Source organism: Panthera leo, chromosome D3 (genome assembly GCF_018350215.1).
Source record: "Panthera leo isolate Ple1 chromosome D3, P.leo_Ple1_pat1.1, whole genome shotgun sequence".
Lineage (NCBI taxonomy): Eukaryota > Metazoa > Chordata > Mammalia > Carnivora > Felidae > Panthera > Panthera leo.
In genome coordinates this window covers 76,077,425-76,093,956 of record NC_056690.1, presented here as the reverse complement: position 1 = coordinate 76,093,956, position 16,532 = coordinate 76,077,425, and the positions used below count along the sequence as shown (strand labels likewise).

The 16,532-nt window shown below is 44.2% G+C and overlaps 1 protein-coding gene across 1 annotated transcript in view; it reads right to left on the bottom strand.

Annotated features, from left to right (window-relative positions):
* Positions 1-223: 223 nt before the first annotated feature.
* Positions 224-16,532, bottom strand: part of ST8SIA3 (ST8 alpha-N-acetyl-neuraminide alpha-2,8-sialyltransferase 3) — a 79,558-nt gene continuing 63,249 nt past the window's right edge. The window contains 7 exon segments of the mRNA XM_042909708.1: positions 224-815; positions 3,316-3,873; positions 6,356-6,478; positions 7,887-8,181; positions 8,184-8,222; positions 8,225-8,368; positions 15,341-15,447. Coding sequence (XP_042765642.1) covers positions 533-815; positions 3,316-3,873; positions 6,356-6,478; positions 7,887-8,181; positions 8,184-8,222; positions 8,225-8,368; positions 15,341-15,447 — 1,549 coding nt within the window. The 3' untranslated portion in view covers positions 224-532.

The following is a 16,532-nucleotide window of genomic DNA, read 5'->3' as shown; positions in this document are numbered from 1 at the left end:
ATTATTAAACTCCACAGTGGTGGGGCGAGGGATTGTAGGGAAGAGATTGAGAACAACAGCGAGAAATAGAGAGAGTGAGAGATGAGATACGCAAATGGTTTTTTTGTTTCCGTTTTGAAGAGTCTGATCCCACCCAGGCAAAACTGAAATCCTGCCCAAATTGGCCAGAGGCCTGTGACAATGAGGACTGTATCTCAAAGCTGCAGCAATGACAGCTCCCGTCCTCATAAAAAAATGGGAGGCAGTTTATTATCAAAATACAAACACTAAAATACTTCCGACTATTTTGTTAGCAGCATGGTTCCCAATGCGACATTCCCTTTATCAATCAAGTTTACATCATGTGGCTTCAATTCGTTTGTCTTGCCAAGACTCTTAAGAGAGCAGGTGCAAAAAGAGGGAGAGAAGAGATCTTTCCTTTTAAGCGGCAGACAGTCTTTATAAGGAATTCTCTAGGGTTCTATTCTGAAGACTATTCCGTTTGATTTGGGGCACTTTTCAAATGGCCATTTGGCACTTTCTGTTCAGAGTCTTAGGCACAGTGTGACAGAGTCAGCTTGGTGAGCCCTTCCCCATGCATTCGGTACAGCAGCTGAAACTCGGCAGGCAGCTGGTGTGACTCCTGCCACTTGGTGGTAAATTTGGTCCCTTTTTTGTCATAATAATGGTATGGAAGATCTTCCCTTGTGTTGGGGTCAAATCCAAAAGGCCAAAATCCATACAAGTGGATCTCTTCACACATCGCTGACGCAAGGGTGTACATGAGAATACCTGTGCTCAGCCGTTTGGGTGACAAATGTTTGTTTTTCCAGTACCTGTGGAACAGTAAGTACATGTGGATTCAGAAGCCAGTGTTGGTTTCAGGCAAATAGGTCAACATGACTGGGCCAGGAGGTGGATTGGTACATGGATTTGCCTTTTTTAAAGTAGTATTTGCTTTGAATCTATCTTTTAGAACACCTCTGGGCAGAACCGGCTACATAATTTGTGAGACCCAGTATGGGACGAAAATGCGGGCCCTTCTTTCAAAAATCACTGAGTTTCCAGAGGGCGATAGCAGGGCATTAAACCCAGTGCCAGCCCTCCTGAGCACAGCTCCTGTGTGACCGCACAGGTTATACATCGCGTGACACGAGCTCCGCCTCTTGGCTGTGCTAAGGAGTGGTGGCCCTGACTCAGTGGTGACACTGCAGAAGGCTGGCAGCAATGGGAATGACTATGCTCCTGTGTCACCTTCTTATCCAAATCTAGAGGTTGGTTAAATGCTTCTTCTTTGGTCTGGAGAGATTGTGGGGCCTTATTTTTCTGTAGCTTCTTGTAAAAAAAAAATCATATTCCCTGTTCCTTTGTTTTCTACCTAAGGGCTCCTAGGGGTTCCCTTCTTTAGCATGCCAGAACCCAAGAAAAGCATTTAAACACTTTCTGAATTAAAAAAAAGCTAAATTATGGCTGTTTTTCCTTCCATATTGAAACAGTAGTTTGAAGCCTTCCTACCTATACTACCAAATATTCGAGACTGCTAGGGAGTGTGTGTGTGTGTGTGTGTGTGTGTGTGTGTGTGTGTATCATTTGCTGTGTAGGCAAAATTAAACTGTTTATGAATCAGGTTTCTACGGACTGTATTTCCCTTGAGTTTTCATTGAACCAATGTGTTTGGTTCAAGCCTGAGTGGCTGTGAAGCATTATGGCTAACTCCGTGGCCTTTCTGAAAAGCTAGGGGCAGGGTAGGCCACACAGGCCAATTTCCTGAAGCTTCTAAGCACGTATAGTTCCTTCTTTATTACTTGAAAGCTTCACAGACCTTTCCCCATTCCAGTTGAAATGTAACAGTTTAGTCTTGGTTTTCTTACTAAAGAGTTAGAATGACTTCTGACAATTCCTTTGGTATGGCTGAACTTAAGTCAAGTAAGGCAGGAGCAAAATGATGAGGTCAAAAGGCCACAGGAGGACAGGTTGGTGGGAGGCATGGCTTCTAATTCTGATTTTGCCCATTTGGGGCAGTGACATTGGGTGGTAAATAATTCCTTTTCTTTGTACCTCAGTTGACTCATCTTTAAACAAGAGTTGGGCTACCTAACCTCTCGAAAAGATGACCATACATCTTGGGAAGCTGGGATAGTCTCAATTTTTGTTTGTTATCCTGTTGTTATTAATAGTACCCTCTTTCTCTTAAAGACAGAGCTCCAGTTTGGACTATATATTATGGTGTCACCCTACCTGTTAGATATATACTACTTTATTAGATGATGATTCCTCCTTCTATCAGAGGTAACCTAAACAGACATTAAGTTTGGTAGACTTCAGAGGACTACAGGATGGGAATAATATACTATGGGATAAACATCTTTAGAATTCTCTGGTTACCTGTCCTCCCAGAACCTGGTTTAACTTGTGGGACTATCCGGACAGTATGTTAGGACATGGAGGCTACTTGCTCAGGGGAAATTAGAGTTAAGGCAGTTTCCTCAGATGATTTAAAAAAAATCCTACAACTGATTTTGCTTTATAAAATGCCCTGGACTAGTGGCTCCCAATTTTGACTGCATATTAGAATCATCTAGGAGTTATTAAGAAAAACAGGTACCGGGCCCTTCCCCTCCCCCTGCCAGATAAATTACATTAGAATCCCTTGAAGTAGAGCCCAGGCAACAGTAGTTTTAAAAGTTCTCCAGGTGATTCTAATGTACAGCCAGCATTAAGACTCAACAGACTAGACAAAAATATTGCATTTCTGATCAATCTCTCTATCAAATTATGAGGGATAACAGCAAGCTCATAAAATATCTTTCACATGTTTTGGCACTGAAATCCCAAATTTTAAAGGCCAGTTATGCAATTTATGCTTTCCTTAAGTGGTTTTCTAATCTTGGACATTGACAAAACACCCAAATATAAAATCAAAAGGAACATTTTAAGTCAATTGCATCTTGACTTGGTTTGTCTAATTCAGCCATTGGCATGATTGGGACATAGCTCTCCATTAAAGACAATTCTTGATTTTTGATGATTTCCATGACTGCCTGTTAGGCTTACCACCAGGGGAGGGGACAGGGATTAGAGAGGGCAGACTCACGAAACACCAGTCCCCCCCCTCCCCCATATAGCACTTTGTTACCAGCTGGAAGTAGGAGAGTAGGAGATTGAACTTATTACTGAGAATGATTCATTCTCTCATTACAAAAACATAAGAGTTTGCCTCAAAGTTCTAAGCTAACCACAACAAGTAACTAACCAGATACCTCCCACCCCCAAGAGATTACAATATTGATTTGCCATCTGGTGGGGTAAGACTTAAAGGCAATAAAATATACACACCTGTTGACATGTTGCATTATATTTCCAGGCCAAGCCAATTGGACCTTTAACTGACCTCTGTGTTCAACAAAAAAGTCAACTAATGTCCTGGTAACAGTTGCTGAAGTGTGGAAGAAAAATGCAGGGATCCAAAGAATGGCCCCATCGAGCTTTTTTAAACTCAGGAAAAAGTTGTTACGGTCCTGAATGGTCAAAAGATTGTTGTAATATTTTTCCAGAATGCTGGGGTTGAAGGTGGTAAGGTTGGTTTTCCTTCCAACATCTCTTTGGAAAGCCTCCGTAGGGGCAAAATTGCAACGGAAAACAAAATCTGACTTATCTATTTCTTGTCCACACCGGCTCCCTGTCAGGATCCCACTATTTCCAACCACAGCACAAATATTAAAATGCTTATTCACAATGGGTGACACATCTGGAAGCAGTGATCGGAAGTTATTGCTAATAGAGAAAACATATTTATGGCTGGAATAATCATAGTGCATCAGTTGTCCGATCCGAACACTATTCTTGGTCAAAGAAAAATTTTTTATTACATCGACATGCTGAAGAATTTCTTGCCTAAAATGAAAAGAAATTCATTAAATGCATCCCATTCAAAAGAATTGATTTTCCATCTTATGTCTTATGCTGCCATTTCATTCAGACAAGAATTGTAGGCCCATTGTATCTAAGAAAGATTATACATTCATAATAATTGCGGTCATTGTGGGAAAGACTACTTGAGAATCTACAGAGGTGTTAATTTCTCAATCAAGTTCTGGATGTAATCCTTCAAGGCTTATAAATGTTGTCACTTACAGTTTTAGCTGGCATTCTTTGGTTTTCTGCTCTATGTGAGAAGTGTATTTGGTCAAGGAGGAGGCATGATCATAGGAGGTCAAACTATGTCAGAAAATACAGGGAGACAATTTACACAGGCTCCAAAGAGCTCACATTAATTCACAAACATTGGTGACTTAGAGTTTGTAACCAGGTACTGTTTGTTTGCTATTGGACTGCAGCATTCAAGGAATATCAAATGTCACTGGTATCCAAATAAGAGCCAAATAGATACGAGTCAGTATAATACTATCTATTATTGAAATATGGAAATGGTAACAATAGTGAATGTAGTTGCGTATTTAATAGAAATGAGATGATAATCTCATTAAGGTCCTTTGAATAATGAAACAGGAATATTTTTATACTTGATTATATAGAAACACAATTTAGTTGGAGGAACTTAATCCTTAGAAAAACAGGCTATCGTGAATCCTGAAAATGTGTGCACATTCTAAGAATTCAGAGGATAAACAAGGCAAGGGTGATACTTAGCATTAATTTCAGGTTGCTCTCATGTTGAGCTTTAAGTAAAATGAAGTATTTCCTCTTAGAGTTTCAGCTATTTAAAATATTTATGAGAGACCAGTAACATGTTACTTTGCTACTAGATTCTCTAATTCTAAGAAATCACATTGTAAATTTCCTATGTCTTTTGCCTAAAAAAATAGGATTGAAACTAAATGCTTTGCATATCATCACTTTAACTGGAATTTTATTTAAAAAAAAAAAACACTTCACTTGTCAAAATATAAAGCAACATAAACTGAACGCTTTAATCTAAAATTTCCAGAGTTACCCATACTGTTCTTTACAAGCTAGTCTTTACCTGTTATAAAGGTAAAGTAAATTTAAAATGATACTGGGAAAATTAATTAAAGTTTACCTAATAAGTGGATTGAAAGGAGGGAAGTTTTGAGAAGGAAATATTGTTCTGACTGGTCATTTGGGTCACATGGCCCAGTGTGGGAAGTTAATTTTTACTATGTTAGAAATATGTCTTGGGAAAGGTATAATGTGTTCTACCATGAAAGTTTTCTGGTTTGTCTATAAAATTAATATTGGACTAAAAACCCAATAGTTTTTTTTTAAGGTACTTCTGTGGTTTAGAATTTATCAATTATTGCCATTGAACTAATTTCTAATTGAACAGTGTTTTAAAATTTTTATTCATAATCACATGACTATATCAGCTTTTCATGACACCATAGATATCTACTGAATTGGTTTTAATTCTGTCACTCAAAATAAAAAAGGGTGCAGTAACTAGAAATGCTATGACAAAACACAGCTCCCTAAATGAGTGGTAAAATGATCATTTGTAAAATAAATATTCACACCCCTAATGAATACACTAGATGGCTCACATTCCATTTAGTAGCATAATAATCCCACCAAAAAGGAAGGAGTAATGACTTAACTGGGGTTGCTAAGAGTAGACCAGAATCACTCAGGATAATAAATTTGAATAAATCTCATCCTTCTTCCCCACCTCACGCACACACACACACACACACACACACACACACACACACACACAAACTCCCTCATGTATAAACCAGGCTGTTACAAGACAACAACCTGTAAAAATGATGTTGGGTAGCTTTTACAATGTATTAAGGGCTGTAAAGGTTTAATGAAAACAAATAGGCAAAACCAGAACAAAACCATACTTAAATACCTGCATATATTTGGGCCAAGATTTTGACTAGTAATTGATAAGGGCAGATTATGGTATTTTCTGTGTGTTTCAGTGTGAGACAATTCTATTTTATTTCATTTTTAAACATTTTTCTCAGTGGGAGAATGAAAATACATTATTAGATGGTCTTTATGCAATTGTTTTTGTTTTTTTTTTGTTTTTGTTTTTTTTTAGTAGATGGCTTTGGCAGTGTTACCCATGCATGTTAACTATAAATCATTGTGCTCAATTAAGCCCAAGTTAGGGAGCATATTGGAAATATCTTTTTCCCTCCCATTCAAATTGGTCTTCTTGATGTTTTCTTTTTTTTATGAGAGGGCACTACATACATAAAAAAGAGTTACCAATCAGCCTTTGTGCAGTCAGGCCTAGAAGACAATGCAAATAACACCTCCGGTGGGGGACAGATTTTTGTTGTTTTGGAGTATTTTGTTTTGTTTTGTTTTGTTTTGTTTTGTTTTGTTTTGTTTGAACTCCAGAATTCAAAAACACCTTTCGGATCTTTTCCCCCTATCCTACCTTTGATGTAAAAACGCTGTCCGATTAAATGTCCACTTAGAAGGTTTCTCTTGGAGTTCGTGGGTCAGAGAATTCGTAATGGGCACAAATGACGGATCTAGAAACTTCAGCGCAAATTGTGACCTGGAGAGGAGCATGAGTACACAGACAAACGTGCTGGCCTCAGCTGGGGGAAGCCAACGTAGCCATTAAAGTCCAGGCGGCTGGGGGCGGCGCGCGCGTGTGGGGTGAGGGGTGCACCTGGCACACGCACTGGCTCCATCCCGCCCCAGAGCCCCTCTCATTTGGCCCACTCCCTGCTCCCACACACACCCGGGGGGAAGAAGGAAAAGTAGGGAAATCCGCCTCCATTGTCCATCCCTCCGGGTGCGGGAGAGACCATAAAATGGCCGTCTCGCGGAGAGCAGGGCGGGAGCCCGGCGCTCTGCTGGAGCCAGACGCGCCGTGAGGACCAAGGAGTCAGCACCGCGGACAGCGGCCGCGCCTCCGCTATTCCGACCCGCGACGCCCCGGCTGTCCGGGTGAATTGATTTTTGGAGAAAGGGCAGAGGAAACCGGAGTCCCAGGGGAAGACTGGGGGTGGCTCCTGCCTTAACCTCTTACTTCCCGAGCCGAGTCTGATTTCACTCCCTGTCCCCTAACTGGGGACCCCGGAGGCCGCAGGGCAGCTCCACTCTTCTGCCCAGGTGGGGCTTCTCTAGGTTCCGCACCTCTGGCCCGCTTGGACCACAGCTTGCAGTTTGTATTTGCCACCTGGCCCTCGGGAGGTCCTCCTGGAAGAGCCCCTGAGGGTCACAGGTAGAGGCAGGGGTTCCCGAGGAGCTGCGCCAAGCTGCGCCTGGCCCCTTCCCTGTCCAGCCCTCTCGCCCGGCGGCGACTTGGACCAGGGGCGAGGGTAGGCGGCCCTTAGGAGGCTCGCTTCCCGCAGAGGGCGGAGGAATTGCAGAAATCCCGGAAAGGGGGGCGGGGGGCGGTGGTGGCAGCAGTAGGGAAAGGATCGAGGTAAAATACCCCAGGGGCTTCAGAACAGACCCGCGCATCATTTGATGGGGTGGGGCGTGACGGAGAGGAGTGAGCACAGCGCTCGGGGAGTCCGGCGCCTGCGCCATTAAATCGCCCTGGACCGCCCGGAGCCCGGCCGCGGAGTCTGCGGACGCCGCACCGGGAAGGCGCTCACCTCACGCACATCCATCTCCCGGTTCACCGCCCCCTCCCACACACACTCATTGCCTCTCCCTCCATCATCATTCTCCTTAAACCCTCCCCCCATTTTTGAAATGGGGGAAGGGATGCAGAGGAAGAATACGAGAAATGCAATCACATTGATTAGGACAACGGCTTTTAGGGGCTTCGGGTTCAAATAAATAAAGGAAGGGGGAAGGGAGAATCAGAAAGAGGAGTGGAAGGACCACGCAGTCATCTTGCCCAAAGTGTCTCGGAGAAGCCAAAACACCCCCCTGTCATCTCCCCCCCCCCCCCCCAATAAACCAGATACCCGAGGGCGCTCAAATAGAGAGAGGCCCGCACTCACCGGAATCCCGCGTGGAACATGTACATTCGGGGCGCCCCCGGGTTGGCGTACTTGGGAGTGGTGAAGATGTTCTCCTTTTTCAGGGACACGTAGCTGATGAGCGATAAAATCAGCAGGGCGACGCTGAGCATGACCAGTCCCAGCACACTGGCGACCCGGGCCATTTTGCAATTTCTCATCCCGGGCTGGGCTGGGATCAAGGGAAGCAGGGAAATCGGTCCATTGAGCGGCCAGCAGCTCGCTGGCGTGTCAGTGTGTGAGTGTGTGTGTGTTCGCCCGCGCGTGTCAGCGTGTGTGGCGGGGGAGGGGGACCGGGCAGGGGAGCCGCGGAGGCCCGGGAGGTGGGGAAGGGCAGGAGCCCCAGAGAGAAGCCGACCCCCAAGGCAGGGCCGAGCGGGGCCAGGAGGCTGGGCAGGAAGATGGAGGGCCTGCGCGGCGGCGTGGCGATGGAACGCGCCGCGCTGTGCGTCCCCGGCCGCCGGCTGAGGCTCCCCCGCGCGTTTCCAGCTAGGCTGCCATCTCCTCCGCCGCCTGTAAGATAAATGTGATTGGAATAACGTTACAGTTCGATCTAAGCACAGGATTTAATTAATGAACTCTAATCTCCCAAATAAGCGGGGGGAGGGGCCGGAGAGGGGAGGGGGAAAGAGGGGTGGCAGAGGGAGGGGAATTGAGGCTGGAAGGCTGCCGCCCACGTCAGTGGCCTTCCCGGCTGAGGGTTCGCGCGGGGAGGTGGCTGGGGCGACACAGAAGCCCAAACTTGGTTAAACGGACCGTTCATTACTTTACAAATATGATGCAGGATAGGGTGATAACCAACTGGATTTGCTGCCTTGGAGGTTACACACCAACTGCGTGCTTCTCCTAGATGCAGGGAGAGTAGTTTTAGGAAGATAGACATTTAAAAGCTCTCCTCACCACTGAGGCACCACCCTGAGCCCCACGGGGTAGCATGCGTCCTAGCACCCCAGCGCCCCCGCAAAGAAGCCCTGAGAGCAGCTGGCCCAGTTTGGCTTGTGAGTGCTTAAAACCTCCCTAGAAATTTCCAGAACCTCTCCCCTATCCGCTTCCTTTGCCCACCGCATACATTGCTTCTCTCTGAAAGGTGGGCAGTGCCTAGCACAGCGGTGAGGTGAGCTGGGGGGGGGGGGGCTGGTTTCTCCCTCCCTGTCAGTGTCTCAGCACATGGCAGGTGGTCAGCTAGGCTGTGTTCCCCCAGGAGCAATTCCGCCTGATTTAACTCTTCATTGCCCACTTTCCTGATCCATCCCTGGGGCCAGGTCTTGGGGATGGGCCACCTAACTTAGTCCTGCTTGGTCCAGAAGCATTTACAAACTACTTTATAAATACATGGAACTCACCTTTGAAGGAGTCCAAGAACCAGGTAAGAGTGGCTGCCTCTGAGGGTGGAAGGAAAGCTCACTGCCTAACGTTTTATATTGCATGACCTTCCATTTATTTTAGAATATTCATATGTTGCCCGTTATAACATTCATTGGACATAAAAATTAATCCATTTTCAGTGAGGCTGCTGGACACTCAGCGGCAACCCGCCTATTTCTTTAGCTCTGTTCTTTGCAATCAACTTGTGGCTTCTTCCACCCTAGTCTCACCCTTGGACTGGTCCTCCCAGCTTATTGGACTGGCCAATGAGCACTAATGAAAGAAGCTGGAGGTGAGAAATTGTCCTCCGAGAACCTTTTCCAATAAAGCAAATTGACACTTTCCGAAGTTTTTATGATTTCTTTCTCTCCTGAACTTCTTGCCTTATGGACTTCGGTGGGCCTGATGATACGTCTGTCTGTGGACCTCACATTCCTTACAGGGGTGAACCCCTGGACTGTTAACTCCTGCAGAGCCAGGGGCCATGTCTTCTTCCCTGCTGTTTGCACATACTGTCTGGCAATTGTCCCATGTAGAGGGTATGCTTAATAAATGTTTGAGAACTGAGTGAGGTCCCTTGGAAAAACATCTCTGTCTGGTTGTGGACAGAGGCACGCAGAATGCAAGTGTCTGTTTCCAGTGAATGACAAGGGGAGTTGTTCAGTTTGTACCCACTGAAGACATTTTATACCAAAATCTAAAAATGTGGGCCAAGAAGACACAAATAATCTTCTTTTTCTCATGGGGCTTACATTATTTAAAAAATGTGAGAAAGGCCTGCACATCTATATGATGAATACTGGAATGATATTTTTTGAATAATTACTATAGTTTCTTTTAAAGAGAAGACCATGTGAATATAGCGTAAAATGTCAAAAGGAGTAAGATCGTGTCTTAGAGAGCTATCTAGGAATTACACATGTTGGAAAAACTCTTCTTGAACACGGAGTCAGGGGAACATGCTACAGAGCTCAGAGTAATGGTTACACTTTCAGGCTCTGAAGCCAGCAGACCTGACTTCAAAAGCTTACTCTGGCACCCACAGCTCTGTGACCTTGGGTAAATTATCAGCCTCTCTGTGTCCCAGGATCCTCACCTGCAGAACCAGGAATTGGGGGATGATTACACAAGACATGTAAAGGCCTTGGCAGAGCTCTGGGTCTTTGTTAAGCTGTCAATAAATATGAGCTGAACAGCTTGGACAAGTTTTCAGTGTCTTTCTCTGGCCCCATAAATGACCCACTACAGAGTGCATGGGAAGGGATGTACTTGGTGAGGCATTTTCCTACAGAAAATGGCAAGGATCAAGAAGCTCTTTGGTTTTCTTTATAAGAGAACATAAGAGGCTTTCCTGGGACATATGATACAGACTCATTCCACCTGGATTTAAAAATTGATATATTGCTTATGTTTAGCATACCTTTGTGAACTTTCTGAAGGAAGTCCTAGGAGGATGATCCCCAGATTGCATATGGGTCACTGAAAGTCATATGATGTAAAGGAACCAACTTAGCCAGAAAAGAAACCAGCAGGCGGGAATCCTGTGCCAGGCCTAGAGGTGGAAATGACAATTACCAGCGGGAAAATTTCTGGGGATGGTGCTTCACAGAGTGACTACAGTACTAGATATGGGATTTTTTTCAAGCCTGGGATGATAGCTACTTAATAAATTAAAAAAAGGGGCGCCTGGGTGGCCCAGTCGGTTGAGCGTCCGACTTCAGCTCAGGTCGCGATCTCACCGTTCGTGAGTTCGAGCCTCGCGTCAGGCTCTGGGCTGATGGCTCGGAGCCTGGAGCCTGCTTCCGATTCTGTGTCTCCCTCTCTCTCTGCCCCTCCCCCATTCATGCTCTGTCTCTCTCTGTCTCAAAAATAAATAAACATAAAAAAAAATAAAAATAAATTAAAAAAATAATGAGGACATTTGTAGACTATCACCTAACAAATTTCATTAGAAATGAGATCTATCTGGGAGAACAGGAGGGTGAAAACAAGAAATACAGAAATGAAAGACCTCCTTGACTTCTGTTTCCTAGGGGAGCTGTTATTTTGGACACAAGTATTTCCCTCTCCTACCTCCGTGAGTATGCACCTTTTGCAAACATGTCTCTGGGGCCCTGTCTAGGTCCTCACCAACTCATACCTACCAAGAGTAGCTTCCAGGCATTTTGGATGGGAAACCTGGGAAGGATGATGTCTTTTGTAAGAAAGAGCTTCATTCATTTCTTTATTTCTGTTTTCTTTCATCAATTCATTAAATAAAATGTGTTGGTTATCAGACACCTGGCCGGACAGATAAAGGGTTATAAAATCGTCCTTGACCTCCTAATGCTTATGGTCTTGTGGGAGAGAGATCAGCCGGCATAATGGCAGTATCGTGTGAGTGGGCACTCGGGTGGCTCCATGGAGTAGGCTTCCTGCCAGTACCACGGACAGCTCGACAACAGAGGGCTGATGGGAGAGGCGGAGAATAAACTGTGACAGGTTGTCAGGGTTCTTCGTGGAGGGCAACATCTGAGCTGGGCTTTAAAGTATGAGTATGATGCATTAGGTAAAGAGGTTAAAAAAGGACATTCCAAGTAGAGGGGTGAGGAGGAGGTAGGGAAGATTAATTATGGTGGGCTTGACTAACAACAAGAGATGTGAGGTGACTGCCACAAAAGAAGAGCCCAGAAAGGGAGTGAGGGCCAGACTGGATGACGTGCTAAGGAGTTGGCCGTGTCCTTGGCAGCTCCACTCACAACTGCCCAGCGTTTAAGAGAGGAATGGCTCAATCTAATTTGCACTGACTAGTGCAGGAGCAGCTGGAGGCAGGCCCATGGGGAGATGGGAACAGCAGCTGCTCATGTGGACATCAGCTGATATATTCTGTCCACGTGCCAGAAGCACCAGTGTGCCTTAATTTATCAATGAACCAATTGACCATTTTCTGTTATGAGACACTCACTCCTGAGTAAGGCACCAGGGAGTTGACTTTTGGAAGGGCAAGTGACCCCTCCTGGATGACATGGAGATCATAGTCCAGGGAGCTCGGGGACAGTCCACTGGGAAACTGCTCTTGGGCCACATGTGACCGGAGTTCTTTCTGCACATTATTGCTTGACTTCTTAGTTCCTAGTGGGTCTAACAGTGGCCACAGGGGAAAGACTTGGGGACTCTGGAGGTTTCTACCTCTTATTTTCCCTTAAAAGATAAATACTTTATGAGCTCAGGGGTGGGAAAGCCACTGTAGTCAAAGAAAGCTTCTCAAAAGCCCTCAGATGGAACTGAGACTAGAAAATGCATGGGGATTTCCAGAGGTGGAGATGGCAGGAGAGGGCAGGGCAGGGCCAACCAGGCTGAACAGAGACGTGGAGGAAGAAGAGGGAAAGGCATGTCGGGGCCAGCGAATAGATAAGCCCACTTGGAGTAAAGTGAAAACAGCCAATATGTAGAGAGCACTTCTTATGTACCAGGAGTCTTTTATACCTAATCTGTAATCTTCACCCAGATCTGGAGAGGAAGGTATAATTATTTTCACTGCATAGTTGAAGAAACTGATGGACATGATCTTGCTCAAGACAAATCCTCTTTGACTCTAAAGCCCACCCTACCCACTATTCCAAACTGCTTGGAAGTGGTTCCTGAGACAGAGTTGGAAATGTGTGCAGCCCTGGGAAATCTGAAAGCATCATTCTTTGAGAGTGAGAATCAGTTAATACTGATGAGGAGGGGGAGGAGAAGAAGGGGGAGGGAAATGATGTCATATAGCATTTATTGCACACCTACTATGTTTTGGGTATTACCTTGGCATTTTAACAACTGATCTCATTTAATCTCTATTCCATCCCTATGAGGATGGACAGAGAATGAAGAAACTGAGGCCCAGAGAGGTTAATAACTTGCTAAGGTCACACAACTAGTGTGTTCCAGAAGAAGATTGGACTCTATTGGTATTCCAGAGCTCAGAGGAAGAAGGGTTTTAACTCTCTCTCTCTTGGCCATTGTATCTCAGGGTTACTAAGGAAGAGAGTACATAGCCTCTTTGAAAAAGCCATTTAATCATAAAGGTGCAGTGCCAGAGCAACAAGGAAACAACCTGAATGATTCATCTGAGGACCAGTGGCTACTCTGGGGCTGGAGGAAGGTTGGGTAAGGTTGGAGCTTGGGGACAGAGTGCCAGCCATCCTGTGGGGTTAGCCAGGAGACAGCATCTTACTTTCATTGTATCCTTTAGTGCCAGCACACCAATCAGCACAACTAATGCTCAGTTTGGAAAGAAGGCAGGGAACTTCTCTGCTGTACAGAATACCCGAAGTCCAGAGTAGGGAGAAGGTTGGTCTCTGGTACTGATTGCAGAGAAAGATGATATACCTCAACTAGGGTAGATGAGTTAAATTACCTATTGAAGAGACCATGTTTAATGAGGTTAAGTAGTTAGATCAAGCTAGACTGATATTAATACATGAACATAGTACAAAATATAAAGCACACGAGGGATGCAGTGGGAACAGTAAAACTCCCTCCTCCCACCTTATCTCCTTAGAGACAGCCACTGTTGCCATCCGGAGATGCTCTATGCATTCAAAAGCATGTGAGTATTAATTTTTAAACGTAAATGCTGAGACCAGTTTAAAATGATATTTATTTCATGGCTTTTGTCTGCATTTTACAAAAGACATTTTGCATAAAATTTTAACATTTCAGATGTTTGCAATGATTACCTTTTCTAGAAGCTGAGGAATTACTCATTTTGCGCCTACAGACGAATGCTTCTCTTAAAGCTCAGTGAAGCGGCTCTATGTGAAAGGAATATAAGAACTTCAAATAGCCCTTTCTTCATTGAATAAATAAAATATATTTGGAAAGCCGTCTTAAGACTATTTGTGATCCAGTCCCTAGGAAATGGTTTGGAAGGAGCTATTATGTTCAATTGTGTTAATCTCCTGGGTCCTTGCATAGAATTTCCACCTTTTAAATGTTTTCAGCGATTACCTCTTCTAGAAGCTCAGGTATTATACTTGAGAAGCTACTTGAAAAATAATCTTACAGTTAACTTTTAAGCTATTCTTATGTCTATTGTGTCTTTTTATTGCACTCACTGTGGGTATAAGAAATCACCCACGGTTAGAGCCGCCACAATAACATTACTGGCATACCATTAGGGGAGGTGTTTTAAAAAGAAATCTAATTTTAGTCTTCATCTTGAGTTTTGGGGCAGTTTTTGTTCCTTATGCTTCTAAAACTGTAATTGTCAACAGCCCATCTTTGAGAGCAGGAGAAAAAAACACTGTTTTGTTTGTACGTTATTATAACAAAAGCTGGTAAAAATTTCCTTGTAATTATTAAAAATGCACTACCATTTGCTGATTTATTGGTAGGTGTGGCTTCCACAGAGGAAATGGTAGGGATTGTTGATGGATGGATTTCTAAGTACCCTCCTCTCTCAGTTCTGGACCCCTAGTCCCAATTATAAGCACACACCCCTAGCTGAGATTTCTTATTTTATGTTCATAGGAAATTCACAGAGATAAGAGGTTGCTGGACTTCTCGATATTGAAAAATCCAGTCTCAGTAGGGGCAGTGGGGGAGGAGACTGAGCTACAACATGTTTTATATTACGGACCTGTATGTTCTATATCAAGTCATGTTTATAGTAATGCTATGTGATAGCATTTTTATTTTTTTCCATAGTTATGGGAAAGAGCGACTCTGAGAGGTTAAATAACTTGGCCAAGTTCACAGCAGCTTTTTTTTTTTTTAAATGGGATTTTAATATAGGACTGAATGACTGGATGGTTATGCCCCTTTTCACCAAACCTTGTTGCCTCCCATGCTAGAAGCTTAGGGTTTGTGCACTGGGACATGAAAAATTTTACTTTGTAGTGGATATTTCTCATTTTAAAAAGAGCCAAGGATGTGGTACCCATTTTGGCTTTTGTGCCCCTTTCTCCTCACGGTTAGGTTTTTACCAGAACGTTTGACTACAAGGGAAGTGACTTCTCAGTGGATGAGACGATCAATAGAAACCTGCAAAGAATCTCTTATCTCTTTGTTTCAAAATTCTATGTTGTTCTGTAGTTTTAGAGTTTTACTTGCGAAAGGGTTTAAGTTCTGTTGGGGGTGGTGTAACATGAAGGAACGTCTGGCTTTGGGTGTCTGTACTTTTGTTTTCAGGAAGGCAGTTTTGAAGTAAGACGATCTGCAGGTGAAGGAGGTTGGCGGAGAGTATCTCTGAGGAGTTGCAAGAGGATCAAGAATGTAATTAGCACCTTCTCCCTAATAGCATCTGGAGTAGAAGGAGCCAGAGAAGGCTTAGAGGCGAGAGCAAGGTAACTGATCTTTCGCAGGCTGTCTCTGATGCCTGCACGAGCTACCCGACACCTGGCTTAATTCCTAGGTAGGAGTTTGCCTATCTTTTTGTTCTTGCTCTGAGTTCAACTTGCTTAGTAGAAAAAAAAAAGCCCTCAACATTATGTATGCTGTTTCCTTGACAAAGAATTATATTTCTTGCATTTTTACTCAAGGAAAATGTCAAGCGAAAGCGAGTAGAAAGCATATTATAAAACCGCTCTTCACGTCTGTCATCTGTGATTAAAGAAAGTCCCCCTGTTGGACGTTAGTCACCACAAAGAGGTATCGCTGCTCCCCCCGGGGCCGGTGCTACCTCAAGGGCAGTCAGAGAGTGGAAGATGGAGAGTGTTGCTTCATTTCTTGGAGACCAGACATGACATCCCATAGAGATAGGCATATTCAGGACCTGAAGTAGACCCCAAGGTGGTCACTGAATTCTGCTGTTGGTTTTGACTCAGCTCTTGGATAATCTTTCCCCATCTGCCAGGGGAATTAGGCTTTTCTGATCCTGCAGCATTGCCTGCTAGCACAGATGTCTCTCCACCTCTCCTCTGCCTTCCCCATTCTCTTTAACAAGTAGGATTGACAACTAAATGGAAACCTTATAACATTAAACTTACTTTTTAATCTCTACAGCAGCATGCTTAACTCTTGAGTTTTATGTTGGCTGGCTGTGTGATTTAGCAATATTAGGTAGGATTTGCAAGACTGTGGAAACTGCATCTATTATAGGTCCTGTGCAAGGCTAGCTGTGCAAAAGTGAGAGTTGCAAACAGCCTCAGACCTTTAGATAGTGGCTGTGAGCACTTATCAAAGGATGCTTTCTTTGTGAGCTCAGTGGAAAGGGATGCTGGTTCCACGTAGGTCTTTATAGTTGATAATCACTATCTTTAGGGCCATCTTTGGGGAAAAAACTGACAACCATATAAATCT